At 40.8% G+C, this 24,501-nt stretch overlaps 1 protein-coding gene across 7 annotated transcripts; it reads right to left on the bottom strand.

The window, feature by feature from the left end:
• Positions 1-176: 176 nt before the first annotated feature.
• LOC144513235 (uncharacterized) lies at positions 177-24,295 on the bottom strand. Of its 7 annotated transcripts, none has more exons than XR_013501100.1 (16): positions 23,747-24,295; positions 19,276-21,571; positions 17,544-17,599; positions 16,551-16,911; positions 15,915-16,393; positions 14,840-15,053; positions 14,222-14,392; positions 11,688-11,844; positions 11,416-11,471; positions 10,422-10,781; positions 7,548-10,264; positions 6,867-6,952; positions 2,791-6,171; positions 2,067-2,122; positions 1,570-1,929; positions 177-1,412 (listed from the first exon to the last, which is right to left on the bottom strand). XR_013501100.1 is itself a non-coding variant. In XM_078244246.1 (11 exons), exons 8-11 carry the CDS (start codon positions 11,693-11,695, stop codon positions 1,162-1,164), a joined length of 675 nt encoding a protein of 224 aa, XP_078100372.1. In that variant the 5' UTR covers positions 11,696-11,844; positions 14,222-14,392; positions 14,840-15,053; positions 15,915-16,393; positions 16,551-16,911; positions 17,544-17,599; positions 19,276-21,571; positions 23,747-23,960; the 3' UTR covers positions 177-1,161. The 7 variants fall into 7 exon arrangements, 2 of the variants coding, with proteins under 2 accessions (XP_078100372.1, XP_078100373.1); XR_013501103.1 differs by having other exon boundaries at positions 7,548-10,261; positions 23,747-23,960; XR_013501099.1 differs by lacking the exon at positions 23,747-24,295 and adding an exon at positions 22,727-22,744 and having other exon boundaries at positions 19,276-21,568.
• Between the last annotated feature and the right edge of the window lie 206 nt (positions 24,296-24,501).

Raw genomic sequence — 24,501 nt, forward strand, 5'->3', positions numbered from 1 at the left:
AGAGTCTGAGGACACCTGGTGGACAGGTGGACAATCTTCTTATTCTTCTGCTGAGCACTTCTCAAGCACTTTGTTCTATACCTTAGTATTTATTATTTACTGTGAATGTATTGTGAGACTGTTTTCATATATATAACCTCTGAATGTTTAAATTATAAGTTGAATCACTCAGTGGATCAAGTCAAGTCAACTTTATTGTCGATTCTGCAAAATGTGCCAGACATTCAGAGTTATTAAAAATATGTTTCTCTCTGACCCACGGTGCAATAAGGACACGTACAACAAGTATAATATAAAAGATAAGAAATATATATAAATAAAGATGTTTCTCCCATTTGTGGTTCCAATTCAACAAATCATCAGAAGTTCAATATGATCAGTTAGAGCTGCAACGTTTTCAGATATCACAGCCAGCAAAGGACATTTACATTAATAACATTTAAATAACTTTATTTAGTTAACATTATCAAAGGATTCCTTAAGTTGAAAGTCTTCATTTGTTAAAGTGATGAACTGAAATACATAAGAAACATTTCAGTGTGTAAAAAAATGAATGAATCAGATCATACATCAGATGAAACAAACGTTTAGTTCTTTAGCATTTAGATCTTTCTCTTCATCATCAACACCAGAGTTAACTCCTCACAGCGTTACAATGACAGAGAGACGGGAGGTAACAGACCATACTACAACAGAACCAGTACATTAAAGTGACCATTACAAAAGAAAAGTGTAAGCTCTATGTGTTAAAGTTAAAGCTGTATATAAACTCTGAGCAGAAGGTCAGAAGGTTTTCATGAAGAAGATGCCTTCACTTCCTGTGTGCTGCTACAGTTTGATGCAGATCTGAAGGATTTTCAGTTAACATGAAGGCTTCATTACATCCTGCAGGAGTCAGCTACATGATAGACAGGATAGAAAAACTAGTGGATATGTTTTGTTGTGAAAACTGATCTCATAGAGCTTTACATTGAAAAAGGTTTCAACAGTTGCACATATAAGCTACAGCCTGCTTGTTAGGCTGTAAACCTAGTCAACCTACGGGTACCAATAAAGTAACCTGAACCTGAACCTGATGCTGTCAGTATGAACCTGTTGGTTTATTCTGTGAGCCCAAAGTTAATCTGCTGTCAGCATCTGATCTTTGTGTCCTTCAGACTTCTAACAATCACTTTTGTAATTTCTGTGTCTCTGTCTTAGAAAATCAAATTCTGACAGTCTTTTTGAAGTTGTTGATGAAGCAGTGTCCACTGATCCACCTGCTGAATCTCGTTCTCTCAGCAGACAAAAACAGAAACAAAAAGCCAGCAGAGCTGCTGTCAGTCCACAGTAGAGGACGATCCTTCCCCGACTCTCTGGTCGTGGTGGACTTGTTGTGTTTGGTGTCTCAGGTTCAGGCCGATCCCTCGCTGCTGTAAAGAGACCAAACACATCTGTTTAATTCATGTGAAGAAAAAACATTTCAGTAAAACAGTTGGAAGTGTAAGGATTGTGGAAGTCCTTCCTTCTTATTTATCTAAAAAGCTGCTGAATTGAACCCGTTAAGAAAGTTCTCCTGAATCAACTTACCAGTGACATTGAGCCGACATTTACCAGAGTTACTCCTATAATTTAAGATCATATCACACACGTACAGTCCCGAGTCTTCAGTCCTGAGTCTGGACACATGAAGTCTGAGTCGTCCTTCTCTGAGGACGCCTCTGTCCCACTGGACTCGTCCTGCAAACTGTTCATCCTGAGACTCTGGGACCTCAACTCCTTTATAAAGACGAAACAGGACTAAGGTTTTGAGATCAGTTAACACTTCACAGAAGACAAAAAGAGAGTTGGAGGAACTGTGGGGGTTGGTTGTGAAGGTCCACTCCAGTGTGATGTCGTGGTTCTCCTCTGCCTGATAGGAGGTCTGGGTCACATTCACTACAAATGTTCCTGTTGAGGAGACAGAGAGGGAAAGTGAGGAGCAGACACACTGACAACTTTAAACTCCATCTCCACATGTTTCTGTGGACACTTTAGTGATTCTTTGTTTAGTGTTAGTGGATAATAAAGTGAAGCTGTAAACTAACCAGAGACACAGGAGGTCAGGATGATGAGCAGCAGGATGCTGCAGATCATCTTCTCCCTGTGAGAGGAGACAGAGGTGAAGAGTCACAAACACATGAGCTCAGAGTTCACTTATTACAGGACAGAGAGAGGACATATACAGTCTGTTTATACTTCTTCTGTGTTACTTATTACACATGACTGACCAGAGGACCGAAAGCCAGCTACAGTAATGTATGTCTGTCACAAGATGTTGCCATTTGTCAGAAGAATGAGGAAGATACTACTAACAGCTTTATTCATCAACCTACGCCACTTATCACCGGGGCCATGCATTAGTCCGACATATTTAAAAAAGGAAAATGTAACTGAAAAAAATCGCTAACTATCTGAGTCAAGTACTAACACATAAAGTGTGGTATTCCTTATAAACAATAGCCTATACAACAGACAATATAGAAACAGTAAACACTTAAACAACCTCATGTTGTCATGTTGAAACGACTCTTTACTAAATGTTTAAAGTGTCATAGAGCAGCTTTTTATGTGGATCAGGTTCCAGGATGATCTGTCTTCAATGAATCAAATGTGTGTTAAACTGTTGTTGTTGAACTGTCTCTTTACTGAGAGAACCGACCACATTATTATCTGTTAACTTCTGGTCTAATCCACCAACCCTCACACACTAAATCTGTACAACAGGATTCACATCATGACAACACCAACATCAACACATTCACACATTACCTTGTGTGTCTTCAGTCAGTTAAGAACCAAACCAGGAGACCAGAGGACAGAGTTATCTGGTGAGATAGTTCCAGTTTGTGTTTGATTTCTTCAGTGCATGAAGGCAGCCAGTAATGCGTCAACGAGAAAATCCAGACACCAACCACACCTTGGAGCTTGTCTATGTGTCTAAGCATTTTAAAAAATGGCAAATATGTAGGCAGGCCAAAGAGACCGTCTCCTGACACACCCTGGGTTGGAAGCACAAAAAGTTGCTGGTCCGGTCTGCTTAGCCTGCCTGCACAACACCCATCCTGCACATACACATGCACTCGCACGTGCATGCACACCCGCACGCACACGCACACGCACACACACACACACACACACACACGCTCAAAGTTCACTTATTACAGGACAGAGAGAGAACATGTACAGTCTGTTCATACTTCTTCCTCTGTGTTTATTACACATGATTGACCAGAGGACTGACAATAAGCAGGTACAGTGATGTATTTCGGTTACAAGATGGCGCCAGTTTGTAGAGTTTTTCAACTGTGTTACAGTTTCAGAGGATGTAGGACCCAAGTGCAGAGACGGCAGACACACAAGTGAGCTCAAGGATTTTTAATACATAAAAAACAGGAAACGGTGGCAAGCAATCCACTGACAAAGACAAACGAGATACACTGAAGAGAAACACAATAATCCGACAAGAGACAAAGCCAGCACAGAGACTAAATAAACCAGGTAACGAGGACTAACAAGGGAAAGGTGGCACAACAGGTGCAACATATCAGGGCGGGGCAGAACAATCAAACAGGCGGGAAAACAAAGGCGGGTTCTGGACCGCTGCACATCAGCGGGGATTCTGGAAGACTGGTCAGTTCTGGAAAACTGGTCAGTTCTGGAACACTGGACAACTGAGGCTTTGGAACACTGGTCAGTTCAGGAACACTGGTCAGCGAGGACTCTGGGCTGAAGAGAGGTTGAAGCAGGGCATGGCGTCGGGAGCCATTTTGTCCCTTTCTCCGTCTTCGGCCTCCACGGGTCCCAGGGAATATGGCTAGGCGGGTACCCTCAAAGGATTGCTTGTAGTCAGGGGTGCCTGCTGAACAGGTAGCTGTAGAGCTGACAGACTGGAGGTCATGGGAGCTGCTAGTTGATGTAGGCAACAGAACACAGAACAGTAGCAAGCAATCCATTGACAAAGGCAAACGAGATACACTTAACATAAACACAATAATCCGCCAAGAGCCTAAAAGCATTGAGCCTAGAGTGCCAGCTATCACAAAATATAAAAACATAATGGAATATTAAGCAGTAAGACTCTCAGGCATTCTGTATTGCTTTCAACTATTTCTTCTCCTGTACATCAACTTTTCTAGTTATATCTGAGTCAGCACACATCTAGTCTAGGCAGGACTTACTCTTACCTCCTCTTTGTGTATTTTGTTGGGGAAGTAACCTCTTAAAATATGACAATTATTCACCTCAATGATATATTAATTCATTTTAAAGTAATAAACCCTGGACTTTAATAGCTCAGATGTTGTCAGGGATGTGAGGCTCGCACCCCAAAATGCAGAGTAAATAATTTCATTTAAAAAAGACTTACAAATGAAGGTGTCCTGAGGTAGGCAGGGAGGCAGTCCAAACCAAAACCAAAACCACAAACTACTAGAAAACCAGAAGACATGAAAGGAATAAACCAGCAGGAATGAGAGACGGAGAAGATTTCTGCTCATGTTCAAAACTTTGTTCACATTCAACTCATCCCATCTGTGTTGAAGTGGTTGAATAATATCAATTTACTAAAAAAGGTAAATTATGCTGTATATGCTGCGCATATTTATTTGCTATATATATACACAACACGGTCTCACAGCAGTTCGTGTAATTGTCACGTTATTTTTAATCTATTGATTCGTGTACAACAACACGTTTATCTTTTTTTTTCGTGGTGGCCTGCACGAAATGGGAACCATCTATTCAGAGGTTGGGCTTTGGAAAAAAACAACGGGGAAAGGACGCCTCACACGCCGGGAGACGGGCGACAATAATGGGACGGTTGTGATTAGGAGGGCAACGGGGGGGAAACGCCACATGCAGGATGTGATCCCCGGTCTCCCGGGTGAAAGTCCTATGTTGTTTGACCCATCCACGACCCCGGCCAACCTCCCTATGTGGATTTTCGGCTTTTCATACTACTCCCTACCGTATTCGTTCTGTGATCACGAAATATGCTTCCTATTGAAATACATTACTTTACATTTTCGTGCTGGCCACCACGAAAAAACGTCCCCGTGAACACAAATCAATAGATTAAATGTCGTGACAATTTCATGAACTGCTGTGAGACTGGGTTGATATATATATATATATATATATATATATATGTCCCGTTAAAGCCTGGTCCTACTGATGTTTCTTGTATTCTCTCTTGCCTCGCTGTGATAAAAGCCTGGATGTCCATTAACCTTCTACAGATTTCATTCAAATCTAATCCTGATCCTCATTAGGTGTTGCTCTTACAACACGCTAATGTTCCTGCTCTGTGTAGAAACAGCAGAGGTAACACCAGACTGCTGGGGAGATTAAACCAGATTTCAGTTATTGTCATCACACAGTTAACACGTGACACATCAAGAACAGCCAAAACTATACTTGCAAAGCATCTCAACAACAGCACTACCAGTATAGCCATGATGGTGTAGAAAGCCCTCTGCTTTGATTGGTCAACTCTTTCCCTGTCCCCGCCCTGTTCCCCTGGCCCTGGACGAATCAGAACGCAGAGAACAGAAAGACTGCAGAAGGAAATGACGAACAAGGAGACAATCAAGAGGCTGAAATCCACAATCAATGATAAATCATCCAGAATCATCAGACATGTTGCTACAAAGGAAAGCAGCCAAACACAGCCAATGCTGATATTTCTGATTCTGATCCCTCTCTCTCCTCTCAGTGTCAGGTAGGTGACGGGATGAACGACAGCCAGGTAGTGCTCCACACAGGTCAGGATGTGAAAGAACGTCTCTCCGTACCAATTGAAGCTCCAAAGAAAGAACCCCACAATAACTATATTAACATGATCCCCGTAGATACCACAGCAGCAGAGGGTGTACCCGAAGACACCCATCAGCTTCATGGTGACCATGTGGTAGGTGAAGCTGTCTGAGTGACTCGTCGTTGCTGCTGCTGCGGAGGTGGAGCGATGTTGCCGCCATCGTTGGAGACCCAGGTAGATGACGAGGATGCAGACAGGGAGGAGGAGGAGGACGCTGGTGATGTAGAATGCAGTAAAGATGAAGCAGTTTGGTTTGATGAAGAAGCAAACTATGCCGAAAGGAAGTTCAGGCTGAAGAAGGGAGTCATTGGAGGAGGAAGAGTTTACTGCCATATCTGGAAGAGAAAAAGACAATCAAATGGAGAAAAATACACACACAAATATCAGGATACTCACAAAACATTTTAGGTATACCGATAACGATACTGGAAAATCAGTGGAGTGCTCTTTTAATGTTTCTGTGGTTAGTCTTTAGCTAAACCACTAAGTTTATAAAATACATCAATCAACTGTAAGTGCTGAAGTGCTATCAGTAAGATAAGCAGGGCACATTAGCACCGCCAAATGCGATTAGATTTGGGTTTGTTAAACAAAAGTTGTAATGTACTACCTGGGAGTGCAAAAAATTAATAAAAATATAAATGTCTTATATATGAATGTCTTATTCGGTTGCATGTGTTCATACAAAAAGGAGCTTTGCACACATTAATCAGAGCTGAATATTTGATGACTGCAGTGTTTTACATTCTATGTGGTCTTGATTTGGGTGTTTACAGTGCTCATTTACAATTAAAATGGTTATAAATCTGGTTCTTCAAGTTAATTGTAGCACACAATTTCCCACAAAATAGTGGCTAGTAAAATGCTGAGTGGCTAGTAGCTTCGTATAACCACTAGCCACAGGGGCTGGTGAGCAAAAAAAGTAAATGTCAAGCCCTAAAGATAAGTTATGTCTTCTGTTCGTTTCAGTCGTTGACAATAATGTATATATAAAAACATAATGATTTTAAAAATTAATAAGAACACCAACCTTCAGTATTAGTTGCTGGTCTTCCTCCCTCTGTGGTCTCCTGTGTCTGAGTATCTCCTTCAAATGTACTAGGCAGGTGTGCTGTGCTGGGTGACACATTGATTTGAATAAGCACCAGTTTTAGTTACAGCTCATTTGAATCCTGTCAAGTTGACGACGAAAGATTTTTAGTTCTGTTGGAAATCTACAACTCAGTGAGTATTCAAAAAGTAGTCTAAAAATCAAAAACTGATTATGCAAGACACTGAAGGCCAGATTTACTACGGTGCATAACATACCACATTTTACACCTCGTCATCCTCACACATACCTGCACAATCCTCTGGTCACACATATATAATGAAAACATAAAGTACATTTATACATGCACAGAAACACATACAAATACCAAATATCTATACACATCTTAATTAATTAAGCCTTCAATGTACTGTACATACTCTTTATGCAGTTATTAGTCTATATCCTTGACGTTCTGCAGTCGGCTATTTTGCAGCGGCACCGCTGCCTTTCCCAGTGCTTAGCAACGCCCAAGACGATTGTGATTGGTTCAAAGAAATGCCAATAAACAATGCAATGCGATGCAATGCGAGACTAGGCAGCAATAGTGTCATTATTAATAATGTAAGCAGCATATTTATTAACGGCCACGGCGGGCGTAGAAGTAGGGTTTTTTCTTACCGTGACGCTGTCATCCTACGTCAAGGTGTAGGCGCCGTGGTTTGGAGTTGATAATGGAGAGGATTTAATCCAATCAATCTGTCAGCTCAGTGACAGTAGCCTAAATTGTTCAGGAAACAGTCTGTCAACCTTTCACATGTTGGTTGAACATCCATAGAACAGAACAGGAGGCATTTCCCTGCTGCTTTAGCTTCATTTAAGAGGACCAGATCCTCACTTTCTTCATGCACAATTTGTTTAAAGGGATACTTCACCGATTTAGCATTAAGCTTTGTATCAGTAGAAACAAGGTAGTATTTTTGAATGGCCGTGCCTCCCTCCCTCATGTCCCCGTGAGACAAGAAATTTCTTCGCAAACGATTTTTGCATCATCAGAGGATTTTTTGCCCAGATGCAATGGACTACAGCCAGTAGTAGGAGCTACTTCCGCATGTTTTCAACCCACCGAGTGTCAGCCATCTTGAAGCTTCGCTAAACAGGCTCTCTTTTCAGCAGCAAACTTTTACAACAATTATGTGCATTCAAACTACTGCACATGTGTACCACCGGGATACATTGGTACAGATCGGAGAATATGCAGGAAACTTTATTACAGACGGAATACTCAACACACTATGAGAGCTTCGCCTGCTACGGAGACCAGCACCTCAGCGGTGCCGCTAGCCTGTAAGGGGACATCCTCAGCGGTGAAACGCGAAGAAGGTATGACCCAGCTAGGTGGAAAGCTAACGCTAGTCTGCCACCTGTTCCATCAATCCTGCTTGCAAGTGTCCGCTCATTAGACAACAAACTGGACTACATCCAACTTCAAAGAAACTCCCAACGCAAGTTCAGCTAGCAGGCCTGCTGCTCTGTCACCACGTAAGACTAGTGGAGGTGGGCTGTGTTAACACGGACTGGTGCAGAAATGGGGTGCTTGTATCCTACTAACTGCTAACTGCTGGTGGAGTTTGTGACTGTTAAATACCGACCATTCTACATTCCACGCAAATTTATGGCTGTTTTTATACTCTGTGTTTACAGCCCACCAAGCGCTAATGCTAGTATGCGTTAGTTGAACTTTACAGAGCCTATAATGTGTGCGCACTAAATGTAGCCTGTTTCGTATGTCGTTTTTATATAATGTCGTTTTTATATATTTTAATTGTGTAACCACTAGAGCCACAGTGAAACGTTGTTTCGTGTATATGGTTGAAATGACAATAAAACACGTTTGAGTTGAGTTGACCGTCTCACTGTCTGTCTGTCTGTAAACGGTAGGCGTGGCTTGGGAGTGGACTCTAAAGCAGCGAAGCAAGTGCATTCTGGGATTTGGTGTCTTTCATCCACATGAGCCAAAAACAAGCTTAGAAGGCACCAATTTAAAAAAAAATCACATTTCTACTACATAAGTGACCCAATTTAAAGATATATTCATCTTTCCAACGGTGAAAGATCCCCTTAATTTCACCACAAAACTGGACAACGAGTGCAGCACAATAGTATCAAACGTTCAATCCCGCCCACACTGATTTTCCAGACTTATAATTGTCCAGAATATACATGTACATGTGTGTGGTGGGTAGGGTTGGGTACCGAGACCCGCTACTAATACGGCACCGGTGCCTTAACGACCGGTAACACTTAGCAACGCGGATTCCGGTTCCTCATTCCGGTGCCACTGATATGCCTGCGCGGCTCTCTGACGCTAGTTAACACTACACTTGATAGCAGCTAACGTTAGCCTACCATTAGCTAGCTGCTGGATTAAACACGGTTAAAATGCTGACAGCTAAACAGTGTAAAGTGTGACTGTATTTCACTGTAGAGGATTCCAACAGCGGGACGTTAACTGTCTGCAGCTGCCGTTGTCAGAAACAACACAGTTCACTTGAAACTAGTAGCCTTGCGGTGCATTCAAAGTTTTTGTAAAATAACCTTTTCCCATCTCGTGTTTGATTTTGTCGTTCAACAGCAATTTATTAGTGAAATACGTTATTGCTATAAGTTATAGTTTTACTATATTATTAAATAATATCATTTTGACCATATGGCGTTAGCAATAAACAAGCCGTTCTTTAATGTCGCTGACTGTTGTTTAGTACCCTTCTTTTTCTGTCTTTTTTTTTATACTTTCTTAAAAAGTAAAAGTAAAGTGAAGAGCCCCCTCTGCTGCTCTTCTTCATCAACAGCAGAGTTAACTCCTCACAGCTTAACAATGACAGAGAGACAGGAAGTACCAGACCATACTAAAAACAGAACCAGTACATTTCAGTTAACTGAAGACCCTTCAGATCTGCAGAACACTTTAGTCACACACAGGAAGTGTTTCATGAAATCTCTCTGACCTTCTGTTCAGAATGTATATACAGCTTTTACTTTAACACATAGAGCTTGAACCTTTTTCTGTTTGTAAAGTGTACTTTAAACTGAAGACTTCATCACATATAATCTAGTCCATTTACATCCTGCAGGAGCAACTACATGATAGACAGGATTTAGAATAATATGAAAGGTCTCAGAGCTTAACAAAAGGTATATGTATCAAATGAAGAGCTCATATTAGATATATATATAGCTATATACAGCTAGAAACAAAAAAAACCAGGGGAGATACAGACAGAGTTTAGGCATTACAAGCTTGATTATTAAACAGCAGAATAGGAACATATCCCAACTCTCTGGTTGTGGTGGACTTGTTGTGTTTGGTGTCTCAGGTTCAGGCCGATCCCTCGCTGCTGTAAAGAGACCAAACACATCTGTTTCATTCATGTGAAGGAAAACATTTTCCTATAAGACGAAGAAGTGTAATGATTGTGGAAGTTCAAAGTTGTCTTGTTATATATCTAAAAAGCTGCTGAATTGAAGCAGAAAGAAAGTTCTGCATCAACTTACCAGTGACATGGAGCCAACATTTACCAGAGCTACTCTCATTACTTGTGAACACTTTACACTCATACTGTCCCGAGTCTTCAGTCCTGAGTCTGGACACATGAAGTCTGAGTCGTCCTTCTCTGAGGACGTCTTTGTCCCACTGGACTCGTCCTGCAAACTGTTCATGCTGAAACTCTGGGGCCTCAACTCCTTCATGGAGATAAAACAGGACTAAGGGCCTGAGATTATTTAACAGTACACAGAAGATATAAAGAGAGTTGGAGGAACTGGGAGGGTTGGTTGTGAAGGTCCACTCCAGTGTGATGTCGTGGTTCTCCTCTGCCTGATAGGAGGTCTGGGTCACATGCACTACAAATGTTCCTGTTGAGGAGACAGAGAGGGAAAGCAAGGGCGTCACTTTGATTTGAAATGTGCTGGGGACAGAGACGCATTCATTTTTTTTTTCTCTCTTTCGTGCATGTCATGTTTTGAAAGACGCTGTCCTGTAGCTTACTAATGTAAATGAATAAAAAGTTTTCAAAAAGCATTAGACATACTGTATGACCCACTATGTTCTGCTTCATGTATCCATGTCAAAGCAACAAGTTCCATTTGGGAAACACGTGCCAAACACCCCTCCCCCAACCTAGAACTTATCCCAATGTTACAGTTGCTGCAGTGTTGTGAACAGAGAAGCGTGTAGCCAGCGCAGCAGCAGAGCGGCTGTATCTGTGCTGCCCTGTGGGGAAAGAGATTTTGGTGGATTTGTTGGCATCTGTCGCTCAAGAATTATATGTGTTATGAACTTATATTTTTTTTAACTAAATTGAGCTCGAGGTTTTCAAAAAAAAGTGAGTGCAGTACCCACCGTCCCCCACCGAAATCAACGCCTATGAGGAAAAGTGAGGAGCAGACACACTGACAACTTTAAACTCCATCTCCACATGTTTCTGTGGACACTTTAGTGATTCTTTGTTTAGTGTTAGTGGATAATAAAGTGAAGCTGTAAACTAACCAGAGACACAGGAGGTCAGGATGATGAGCAGCAGGATGCTGCAGATCATCTTCTCCCTGTGAGAGGAGACAGAGGTGAAGAGTCACAAACACATGAGCTCAGAGTTCACTTATTACAGGACAGAGAGAGGACATATACAGTCTGTTTACTCAGTTGTTACAACACATGACTGTTCTGTTGTTTCATTGATGAGAGAAACCTGAATTTAAGATTTAATCATCAAGCTGCATCATCACAAAATGTGAAAAAGTTTGAAAATAACAACATCCTACCTGTTCATGTGTGTTTGTAGGTGTTTACCAGGTGTAGAACTACAAACTCCTCCACAAGTGGATGAACGAGGACGAGCTAGTTAGGATGAAGGTTTCTGGAAACTTCCTGCTGCATCTCAGTCAGCAACATATTCCCAACATACTGACACAGACTGAGCTGGGAAATTAAACACAGTTGTTTATATGTATGTCTTTATTAGGCAACAAAGTTAAAAACATAAAAATAATATGTATTTATAGGAAGTCTAATGTCAAATGTCAAAAAAGTTTAATCTGAAATCCCATGTTTTGCTATCCAGGAACAGGTATTCCATGTTACATGTTACATGTTTTTCAAAGAAAATTGGATTGAATCACACTTATCCAGATACAAATGTTTCAATATTACCAAATCCTACATATAACAACGTAAACTATTAACTATGTAAAGAACCAGAGGTAGAATAGCCAGCATGGGGTCACCTTAAGTGTTTTTATTTAAAGAGATAGAAAACATCTCCTTCCATTTTCTATTTCTTTTCTTCTTTTAAACAGTCTGACCCACAACAAACTCATGGAAACAAACACATGTTTATCATTCACAAATACAGTGTCATATATTTAGCACATCTGTTTCAAATCATAACAGACCAAATGTCCAATAGAAACCACCGGGAGCGTGCAACATAATACTGGCCTGTATTGTCCCCACAACATCTCCACCTCTGGCTGTCTGTCAGACTGACTGGCTGTTAGCCGGACGATAAATTGTCCCAGAAATTATTGCGATTAACGATAATATTGTCGTTCCGATACCACTTTCATCTAATATAATGATAATGGCATAATAATGCAGGTACACCTTTTCAAAGATCAATACACTTTTATTTCTAAAGAATATTTAACACTGGAACTGGAAGACATTTTTAAAAATCCACGATATGTCTTTGATCTCCTTTAGTACGTCGTCTTTCACGTTGTTGTACAGTTGTGGAATTGCCGTTTGTGACACGTATGTTCTTCCAGGTAATTCCTACTGGCTGTCAGATGTTTGCAGCATTCCTCGAGCGTTTGTGCGATAGACTACAGACTCTGTACTACATTTAACAATTATTTATTAAACACAAAATATAACATTTTAATAATAATATATAATTAATAAATGATATCTATGTATATCTATGTGGCTATCTGCCCGCCTCCCAACACAAAGACCATGCGACTGACAAGAGGGTTCACTCGTCATTACGCTACGGAACCGAGAGTGGTCATCCAGTCTCTTTGGGGGGGAGGGAGGGAGAGAGAGAGAGAGAGAGAGAGAGAGAGAGAGAGAGAGAGAGAGAGACAGAGAGAGAGAGAGACAGAGAGACAGAGAGAGAGAGAGAGAGAGAGAGAGAGAGAGAGAGAGAGAGAGAGAGAGAGAGAGAGAGAGAGAGAGAGAGAGAGAGACACAGAGAGAGAGAGAGAGAGAGAGAGAGAGAGAGAGAGAGACAGAGAGAGAGAGAGAGAGAGAGAGAGAGAGAGAGAGAGCAGAGAGACGAGAGAGAAAGAGAGAGAGAGAGAGAAAGAGAGAGAGAGACAGAGAGAGAGAGACAGAGAGAGAGAGAGAGACAGAGACACAGAGAGAGAGAGAGAGAGAGAGAGAGAGAGAGAGAGAGAGAGAGAGAGAGAGAGACACAGAGACACAGAGAGAGAGAGAGAGAGAGAGAGAGAGAGACACAGAGAGAGAGAGAGAGAGAGAGAGAGAGAGAGAGAGAGAGAGAGAGAGAGAGAGAGAGAGAGAGAGAGAGAGAGAGAGAGAGAGAGAGAGAGAGAGAGAGAGAGAGAGAGAGAGAGAGAGAGAGAGAGAGAGAGAGAGAGAGAGAGAGAGAGAGAGAGAGAGAGAGAGAGAGAGAGAGAGAGAGAGAGAGAGAGAGAGAGACAAGGAAAACAAACAAGCGTGCAAATGGAAAAATCATCTAGCTCATTTTTTTTATTTTGCGATTAATTGATTTATTGACTTTATCGCAACACGGGATGTAATAGTTAGAAACTACTTTTGATGGTTCATCTCTGATGGTTGGGTCATTGCTAATAGTTAATATACAATGATCAATGACATGTTATTTTGTTTGATATTGACAGCTGTTTGGGGGATTATTTTATGGGGACAAACTCATATATTTCTATAATATATATTTAAATTATGTTCGTTATTGGAGCTTTAAAGACTTAAAGGGAAACAAGTCATCCTGTTGTATGAACTTGACACTAAATAAAATGTAACTGATCATCCAAACCAACATCGAGAAAAAGCCTAAAACTAAGTTTAAAACAACACTTTGTCCTGTCATTTATCAACTGAAGATCACAATATGTCTGAAGATCAAATCCTGGAGGAACTTTTAGAATAATAGATAATAATACAAATATAAAACTTGGACCAATTAGTTTGAATCATTTTCTAATCTGAGAGTAAATGAACATGTTTGTCTGTCTAAATATCAGTAAATGTCCCACAGTTGATGTACACAATAAAAACAAACTGTGAATCATGAAATATGTTTTATACTTACTTGTTTTGAAGAAGCGCGAGCAGCGAGATGTTTTGGGTCTCCTGAGTTATGAGATAGAAGGACGAACTGCTTCTCTACTCTGAAAATGTGTGACTCAGGATATGTAGTCCTACCTGTCCTCCAGCTCAGCTCGGGACACTAAGGAGGAGCGGCTGCAGCTGTTTTTGTTATCTTTTTTCAAAGTGAAAGTAAACAGTCAAAACACTTTTCCAAATTGTTAATTTACTAATCGAATATATATTGTAATGATTCATCCCGAAACAACACACAAAAAGCTTATTCTGTTACAAATATGAGTTCAGTCAATTAAGTTGGATTTGCACTCTAATAATTCATAGTTTTTATACAGTGACTCATAATATTTTTAGGATTACTATCACGCAACAGGAGCATCTTATGCAGCTCAAAACCTCAACAACTTTTTACAACAGTTTCATTACACACATCATGCAACATGAAATTAGCCTACAGTGAATGGTTGAGTCATTCACAATGACGTTAACACCAACCAGTGGTTTTACAGCCTTGTACAGAGTGTATGAATGGTTGAGTCAGAGCTACTGTGTGTTTTTTTCTTAGCATGATATGTAAGTGGTTCTATGTATGATGTCAGCTTACCTGTAACATTGAGATCACATCTCTTGCTGCGACTATCTTCGTTAACGCCAGGGATAAATGTTTAGGTGCCTGTGTCGTTGAGCCTCAGATCAGTGAAAAGACATTCAGTCCTTCCTGTCTTAGTGAGATCTGGATCACACCACACTGGTCCCCTGTAGAGTTCATTTTGATACAGCACGGCGACTGTCATAGAGGGAAATGGATGGAGTCCGACCTGCAGGGGTCAAAACACAGACTCTGAGGAAAGGAGCCACAACCAAAGGCAGAGAGATCACACACTATGTGAGTGACTGGGTAAGAGAGAGTGTGAGGACATCGTGTGGCCAAATGTGGCACAGCACCAACTTGATTTAACCCAAAATGAGCTCCCATAGCTCTTTGGAGACCTGGGACACAATATTTCATTAAACCTTCTATAATTTCTTCATTCATTATTTTTAAGAAAGTTGTATAGTGTATGTACTGTCTATGTAATGTCACTCAGCATCCTCCTCAGTTCAGACTATAAGTTATTATACACGTCAACATTTTATTCAACCTTTTCAATAAAAGTTTTATCCTCAGTTCTGCAGACACCTTTTGAAGTTAAATGAGTAAATTGTCTCTCTCTCTCTTCAGTCAAGACTGGGTATCTTAGTAATGTATGCATATTCTCAAAAAGGCCTGCGTAAAGTGCATTTAGGGGGGGTTGCACTGGCCAGTTTTGATTATTGGGGGGTTGTAACCCCCATCCCCCCTGTAAATTACGCCTACAACCAGATTGACTGGAGGTAGAATAAAAGTAGAATAAAAAGTAGATGTAAAAAACGACCTGATTTCTTTCTCCCATTTCTTGTTCCAATTCAACAACTCAACAGAAGTTCAATATGATCAGTTAGAGCTGCAACGTTTTCAGATATCACAGCCAAAAAAGAACATTTAAAGTAACTTTATTTAGTCCAAATCTTCCAGTTATTGTGGACTCCTCAGGTTGAACATCTACATTTTTTAAAGCGAGGTATTTGAAATACAAAGGAAACATTTCGGTGTGAAAAATGAATCATATTATACGTCAGATGAAACAAACATTTGAAACCTGTCAGATAACATCGGAGCAGAAGATCTCTCCGTTTAAAGATCCTGATCGTCTCAATGATCACAGCTGGAAGCTTAACAAAAGGTATATGTATCAAATGAAGAGCTCATCTTAGATATATATATATATATATATATATATATATATATATATATATATATATATATATATATATATATATATATATATATCAGGCAAGACACGAGTTAGACAGTGTGGGGGAGTTTCTTTGCTATAAACATGAACTCTAACAGTTTTATCTCATTACAGTTTTTAACTGTATCCACTGATTCACCTGCTGAACTTTGTTTTTTAATCTTATATAACAGCTGGAAACAAAAAACACCAGGGGAGATACAGACAGAGTTTAGGCATTACAAGCTTGATTATTAAATAGCAGAATAGGAACATATCCCAACTCTCTGGTCGTGGTGGACTTGTTGTGTTTGGTGTCTCAGGTTCAGGCCGATCCCTCGCTGCTGTAAAGAGACCAAACACATCTGTTTCATTCATGTGAAGGAAAACATTTTCCTATAAGACGAAGAAGTGTAATGATTGTGGAAGTTCAAAGTTGTCTTGTTATATATCTAAAAAGCTGCTGAATTGAAGCAGAAAGAAAGTTCTGCATCAACTTACCAGTGACATGGAGCCAACATTTACCAGAGCTACTCTCATTACTTGTGAACACTTTACACTCATACTGTCCCGAGTCTTCAGTCCTGAGTCTGGACACATGAAGTCTGAGTCGTCCTTCTCTGAGGACGTCTTTGTCCCACTGGACTCGTCCCTGCAAACTGTTCATGCTGAAACTCTGGGGCCTCAACTCCTTCATGGAGATAAAACAGGACTGAGGGCCTGAGATTATTTAACAGTTCACAGAAGATATAAAGAGAGTTGGAGGAACTGGGAGGGTTGGTTGTGAAGGTCCACTCCAGTGTGATGTCGTGGTTCTCCTCTGCCTGATAGGAGGTCTGGGTCACATTCACTACAAATGTTCCTGTTGAGGAGACAGAGAGGGAAAGCATGGGCGTCACTTTGATTTGAAATGTGCTGGGGACAGAGACGCATTCATTTTTTTTTCTCTTTCGTGCATGTCATGTTTTGAAAGACGCTGTCCTGTAGCTTACTAATGTAAATGAATAAAAAAGTTTTCAAAAAGCATTAGACATACTGTATGACCCACTATGTTCTGCTCCATGTATCCATGTCAAAGCAACAAGTTCCATTTGGGAAACACGTGCCAAACACCCCTCCCCCAACCTAGAACATATCCCAATGTTACAGTTGCTGCAGTGTTGTGAACAGAGAAGCGTGTAGCCAGCGCAGCGGCAGAGCGGCTGTGTCTGTGCTGCCCTGTGGGGAAAGAGATTTTAGTGGATTTGTTGGCATCTGTCGCTCAAGAATTATATGTGTTATGAACTTCATTTTTTTTAACTAAATTGAGCTCGAGGTTTTTAAAAAAAAAAGTGGTACGAGTACCCACCGTCCCCACCGAAATCAACGCCTATGAGGAAAAGTGAGGAGCAGACACACTGACAACTTTAAACTCCATCTCCACATGTTTCTGTGGACACTTTAGTGATTCTTTGTTTAGTGTTAGTGGATAATAAAGTGAAGCTGTAAACTAACCAGAGACACAGGAGGTCAGGATGATGAGCAGCAGGATGCTGCAGATCATCTTCTCCCTGTGAGAGGAGACAGAGGTGAAGAGTCACAAACACATGAGCTCAGAGTTCACTTATTACAGGACAGAGAGAGGACATATACAGTCTGTTTACTCAGTTGTTACAACAGCTGATCCTGTTCCTCTTCCTGCTTTTTCACACACGACTAACATCAGTTTATTGCAGATAAATCAATATCAGTGAATCTGTTGGCTGATAAGTAAGCGCTGCGCTGACAGGTTGATTTTTTGAACTGTCAAATGTGCTTGTAGCGGCTTCTTTGCGACCTCCATAAGCCGCCGAGATGCTGAGTCAGGGAACAATCACCTGTATGACGCGCCGTTAGAATAATTCAGATCCACTCTGAGATATGCTTTCGACTTTTTATTGTTCGTTTGAAAGTCGGAAAAAATATGAATAAACAAAATCCAATTGCCTGAAAAATAATGCAAAAAGGTGAACGTAAATGTGGAGAAACTTGCGGTCAACAGAAAATGCAAAAACCCAAGCTTACCCCCTCTCTAGCCTCCGCCATGCAGGTGTCCAGGTGTGTAAATAGATGATATGATAGAATATGTATAAATGTTTATTGTCAGACCAACCCCCATGACGTCCTACGTTACGTAATAGGTGAAAACTATAAACCATAAACAAACATAATATACGTGGCTCCTATAGTGCTGCTCGGTTATCATCATGGCCACACAAAAAAGAAAGAATTGAAGAAAGGCATGTCAGTGTACACTTTCGCAGGTTCAAGATTTCCCATAACCCGTAATAACCCTTCTATTTGATTTCTCCGGTGAAACTAACATCATTAGTTCAAAATGCAGGTCGTATTTGACCCAGAACAACAGAACGTGCAGAAATGTGTTCCAACTGTAACCTACAAAATCTAAATCTAGAAAATATTTGACATGTTTAAACATTTCGTGCCACTTTAGGAAAAGGCATCACATGTCATACTAAAATAAAGTCTATCAACTAGACAGAAAAACACTTCTTCACCTCTGAGCTGTGGTAGAACTAGAAACACGTAGACTGGGTAAACATTCCACCCTGTTCAGTTTCTCTTCACTTATTTTCTCTTCCAGTTATGTTAACTAAACATGTTGAATACAATACATAATAACATCAAATTAACATAAGGGTTACAGAATAACCGCTTCTAATGAACCAACTATCTTTTACACAAAACATCATTTTAACACTAAATGAAAATTAGGCAGAAACACTGTTAGAGTCCTTTTCTTTAAAACATTTTATGAATCAAACTAAAATAAGAACCCAAGATTAAAACCATAGACTGTAGCCAATATGAAGAACAATTCTTTATATTGGCTACAGTCTACGGTTTGTTACATCAAGTTAGGGTTAGTTTATATGTGTTTTTTTATACCTGTTGACATGTTAAACTCATGTTTGAGCTGCAGTAACGAGCAGTGACTTCAACTTCAGACACTGATTAGAAAACTGATTCAAAATAGCTCCAGAAATTGCCTAAAATAGTGTTTTACACTGTGATGTACAAAAGAAAATATAAAAATACTGTTGTTGTTGAACTGTCTCTTTACTGAGAGAACCGACCACATTATTATCTGTTAACTTCTGGTCTAATCCACCAACCCTCACACACTAAATCTGTACAACAGGATTCACATCATGACAACACCAACATCAACACATTCACACATTACCTTGTGTGTCTTCAGCTATTTAAGATCCCAACCAGCAGTCCGGAGGACAGAGGTCCAGTTTGTGAGTCTGATCCCTTTTCTCTACCACTAAGCTAGTATAAAGTCATGAGCTAAACCACAAACCCAACTGTGCAGCATGTGTTTGGATTAAGAGATGACAGCAAATCTCAAGAACACGTAGAGCCACAACTTCTCTTTATATGTAAATTAGCTGAGGTCAGAGGTCACAAGTCTCTGGAGCAACTAGAGCTTAAGTGTCTTTTCATTGTCAAAAGGGGAAGTGAAAATGTAAAACATGCTTCGATTTTCATTTTTCATATTCTGAGACCGCATATTGCATTTTCAAGGCAGTAGCACGTTCTGTTAATCCATCCATGACTAGCACCGGTGGAGCCTCCCATATTGACCAGTTTAGCTTTAAACCAGGCTGCAGTTGAGGGAAACTATAGCCTAACATTAGTCATTATAGTTCAATAGCCTATATGTTTTACTTGTATTTATTTCAGGGGACTTTTATTTATTTCCGTCTATTTATTTGCACGTTATGTTCAAAGGAAGTTTGGATATCTCGCAGACTCAGACTAAAAGCAACTAGCAAGCCTGCCTGACATCAGTGCATCAAAGCATATCACTATCTGCAAAGAAAAGAAAATATGAATAAAACACGAGTGCAGCAGATTGGTCTGATTCCCAGCTTAGCTAGAGCGGGTAACGCCAGCTCTGCAGACGGACCAGAGTCAGTCAGCACCGGGGAGCGGACATAGAGCGAACCGGGGACCCAGGTCACAGGTTAGGTTACACCTGCTAGCTAGCTGCAGCGGCAGCAGCGAACATTATAACATTAGACCCAGCACCGGAGGTCTGATCCCCATGATCTGATCCCGAACCGCCGGTGACTTTCTGCCAGATCAGCAAGCTTAACGGCAGCAGCCGAAAGTTTTCTGGGACCAGACTTCGGCGCTGTAACGGTAACGTTAATGTAACAGTAACGTTACAGCTGTGAACTGAAAGTCAAGTCCTCAGCTGGTTAGCCAGTTGGTAGAGACAGAGAGTCAGAGGAAGGCAGGGAGAGAGGGGAATAAAGAAATGTGACATTATGAAATAAAAGTCCCTCCAAGCATTATCAAGAGTATAGCTAGGTTTTCAAAGTCATTTTAGCCTGGGCTGAAAGCAACACTGACAGCGGTAGCCTACACTGGCGCTGTTGCATTGGAAATGACAACATCCGGTCTATGAATATGAAAAAACAGGCCTTTTTTCGTTTCTATTTTCGAGTGATTTTATTTTTTGTTAGTTACTAGTGTTTTAATCCGGTAACATTAGTCGAACAGCTCCACTGTAGTCAGTATTTAGTTCATACATAAACATAAAAAATGACCAATACATGTAAAAGAAACAATAACTAGAGGGTCTCAGTAGAGACGGTACGCTGCACTCTGCCCTTGTCCTTGGAGGTGGCAGCAGCGTACCAGACGGTGACGGAGGAGGTGAAGATGGACTCGATGATGGCAGTGGAGAAGTTACAGTTTCAGTTACACAACGAGACGATTAACCAGAGTCTCAGGTGATAAAGGTCAATGAAAACCTGCAGGCAGACATGGAGCATTTCTTCTTCTAGTGAAGAGCTCCCTCTGCTGGAAGTAACAGACAATAATACAACAGGACCAGTACATTTCAGTTTAAAGTGCACATTACAAAAAGAAAAGGTTAAAGCTCTATGTGTTAAAGTAAAAGCTGTATATGAAGTCTGGTAGAAGTTTAAATGAAAAAGGTTTTAAAAACTGCACATATGAGCTGTAGCCTGTGTGGAATACGAGGCGAGTATTTCAATATTCAGATCTGTCTAACAAGTTACAGACAGAAATGATGGAGGAAACAACGGTCACCCAGTCACTAACTGAGGAATATAAAGGAAAGATGTGTTTCAATCCACTTTTCAGTTGGTTTGTGTTTATTTTGCTGATGTGTGTGTGAAGCATCAAAGTTGTAACCTGACAGACAATGGGGAACTAGTATTTTCTGGGGCCCTGTAGTATGTAACTGGATTCTACCAGTTTTGTCTCATTATAGTTGTTGATTAAACTGTTTCCACCTGCAGAACTGTAACTTTTCTCTGAGTAGGAATCTTGATTTCTAGACAGAAAGAGTCTGAAAAAACAGAAACAAAAACCCAGCAGAGCTGCTGTCAGTCCACAGTAGAGACCGATCCTTTCCCGACTCTCTGGTTGTGGTGGACTTGTTGTGTTTGGTGGACTTGTTGTGTTTGGTGTCTCAGGTTCAGGCCGATCCCTCGCTGCTGTAAAGAGACCAAACACATCTGTTTCATTCATGTGAAGAAAAACCATTTCACTACAAGAGAAGGAAATGTAAGGATTGTGGATTTTTTTTACTTTTAAATAAGTTATTTTTCTATACATTTTTTTTCTATACATCTATTGGGACCGTGGTAAAGTTGGTTTTATCTTGGACGTTGGCTATTCGACATATTAGAGAAATCTATTATTTGGCTTGCCATTTTGACCTATTCATGTCAAACCACTTTTGGTGAACTTAGCTAACTCCAACAACAAATTTGTGTAGGTAACTATGAAAACACCAACTTTGACATATCTCAACCAAAATAAATGCTACCAACACAAAACTTTAGATCCTAGTTTGCTATGACCCTCCGGGGGTCCCCCACACATTTTAAGAAGATCGGCCATTAAGGGGCGCTGTAGCCAAGTAGACCAGTTTCGGCCCTTCTACTCAATCAATGTTAATGGGACATTTGCAACGGCAACGTCCCACAGACCAACAGGTTCTCACACTCATCTCGTAAAATATGGACGCTTGGTCAGGTGCCTTTGTCGTTCTTATTGACGCTAAAAGTCTCCTTTAGCGCTTTAAGTAAACGCGCTTGGTCGGGACTATTGCCGTCCCTTTTGACGCAGTTATGTTAAGGAAAAGGTCGTGGGTGGGCGTACGGTTCTGTGACACGCGGGAGGAAAGAAAAAAACGACTATAGCAAGCATGACAAGCGGGACGTGAACCCCACTCTCCTAGGTGACAGTCCTGTGTTTGACCCATCTACCCCCCCCAACCAACCACCATACACGGAAATTTGCCCTTACATACTACTCGCTAAATCCTATCTAACTGCTGCTCTCCCCGGTGCGTTACACCAACACGCTGAAAGGCGCCTTTTTCGTTGCATCAGACGCTGACAGCCACTGTCCAAACGTCCTTATTTTACGAGTTCGGAATGAGAATGGGTTGCACAGACCTTGCGGCTCACACATGTCGATATTTACTGACGTTTGCCTCCTCACCGCTACGCTTTGGGTCTCACTTTCGCACGCTCCCCGGGTCGTCGGGGGCTACTCACGACCCTGTCATAACTGCTTGCAGTTCTAGTTATTTATTGTTTTTCACACAGTGTACATTGAAAATATTCTTCTGGAACATGTACCATTCCGGTTGCTGGAGTGCAGAGATCTTGGAACCATCTTCTGCATGAGTCAAATTGGGTCTACAAAGATAAAATAAAATAATAAAAATAATAAAAAAATATTTAAAAAAATCATAGGATGTTTTTTTTTAAAAAACAGCTTTGTGCAATGTATAGGGGAGTTAGCTGAGTTCATCAGAAGTATTTTGACATGAATAAGTCAAAATGGCAAGCCGCATAATAGATTTTTCGAATGTGTCGAATATCCAATGTCCAATATAAAACCAACTTTACCACGGTCCTGTTGGGACAGGTGGAGAAGAACAATAACTCTTCATAGAGCTGCAGAGAGGCAGATACTCTAACTATGCAGCAGTACGTAGGCCTATGTAAAAAAAAAATTAAAAAAGATAACAGTAATATCCCTGAATGTGTTAAAACTCCAGTGGGACCATCATGTCTCTTCATGTCCTGCAGCGGTCCGAGTTGTGTCTCCTGCCAACACATTCTCACTGCCATCTGGTAAAATGGACGCTTGGTCAGGTGCTTTTGTCGTTATTGAGGCTAAAAGTCTCCTTTAGCAGAATGCACTAATCAGCATTTAAATCTGAAATCTGACAACACGGGGAGTCATCTTGTTGATTAGAGTCATACTTCTCCGTCGCCCCGCCCTCGCTCAGTGAGCTCCAGTGTGAATAACTGACACATTATCTACAGGACGCCTTATCACTGCTCTGACTGAACAAACAAAGGAGGTACTCGACAAAGATTTATCCTTTGGAGCCATCGGGATTACTATCACGCAACAGGAGCATCTTATGCAGCTCAAAACCTCAACAACTTTTTACAACAGTTTCATTACACACATCATGCAACATGAAATTAGCCTACAGTGAATGGTTGAGTCATTCACAATGACGTTAACACCAACCAGTGGTTTTACAGCCTTGTACAGAGTGTATGAATGGTTGAGTCAGAGCTACTGTGTGGTTTTTTTCTTAGCATGATATGTAAGTGGTTCTATGTATGATGTCAGCTTACCTGTAACATTGAGATCACATCTCTTGCTGCGACTATCTTCGTTAACGCCAGGGATAAATGTTTAGGTGCCTGTGTCGTTGAGCCTCAGATCAGTGAAAAGACATTCAGTCCTTCCTGTCTTAGTGAGATCTGGATCACACCACACTGGTCCCCTGTAGAGTTCATTTTGATACAGCACGGCGACTGTCATAGAGGGAAATGGATGGAGTCCGACCTGCAGGGGTCAAAACACAGACTCTGAGGAAAGGAGCCACAACCAAAGGCAGAGAGATCACACACTATGTGAGTGACTGGGTAAGAGAGAGTGTGCGGACATCGTGTGGCCAAATGTGGCACAGCACCAACTTGATTTAACCCAAAATGAGCTCCCATAGCTCTTTGGAGACCTGGGACACAATATTTCATTAAACCTTCTATAATTTCTTCATTCATTATTTTTAAGAAAGTTGTATAGTGTATGTACTGTCTATGTAATGTCACTCAGCATCCTCCTCAGTTCAGACTATAAGTTATTATACGCGTCAACATTTTATTCAACCTTTTCAATAAAAGTTTTATCCTCAGTTCTGCAGACACCTTTTGAAGTTAAATGAGTAAATTGTCCCTCTCTCTTCAGTCAAGACTGGGTATCTTAGTAATGTATGCATATTCTCAAAAAGGCCTGCGTAAAGTGCATTTAGGGGGGGTTGCACTGGCCAGTTTTGATTATTGGGGGGTTGTAACCCCCATCCCCCCTGTAAATTACGCCTACAACC

This window comes from Sander vitreus, unplaced genomic scaffold, assembly GCF_031162955.1.
Source record: "Sander vitreus isolate 19-12246 unplaced genomic scaffold, sanVit1 ctg154_0, whole genome shotgun sequence".
Classification (NCBI taxonomy): domain Eukaryota; kingdom Metazoa; phylum Chordata; class Actinopteri; order Perciformes; family Percidae; genus Sander; species Sander vitreus.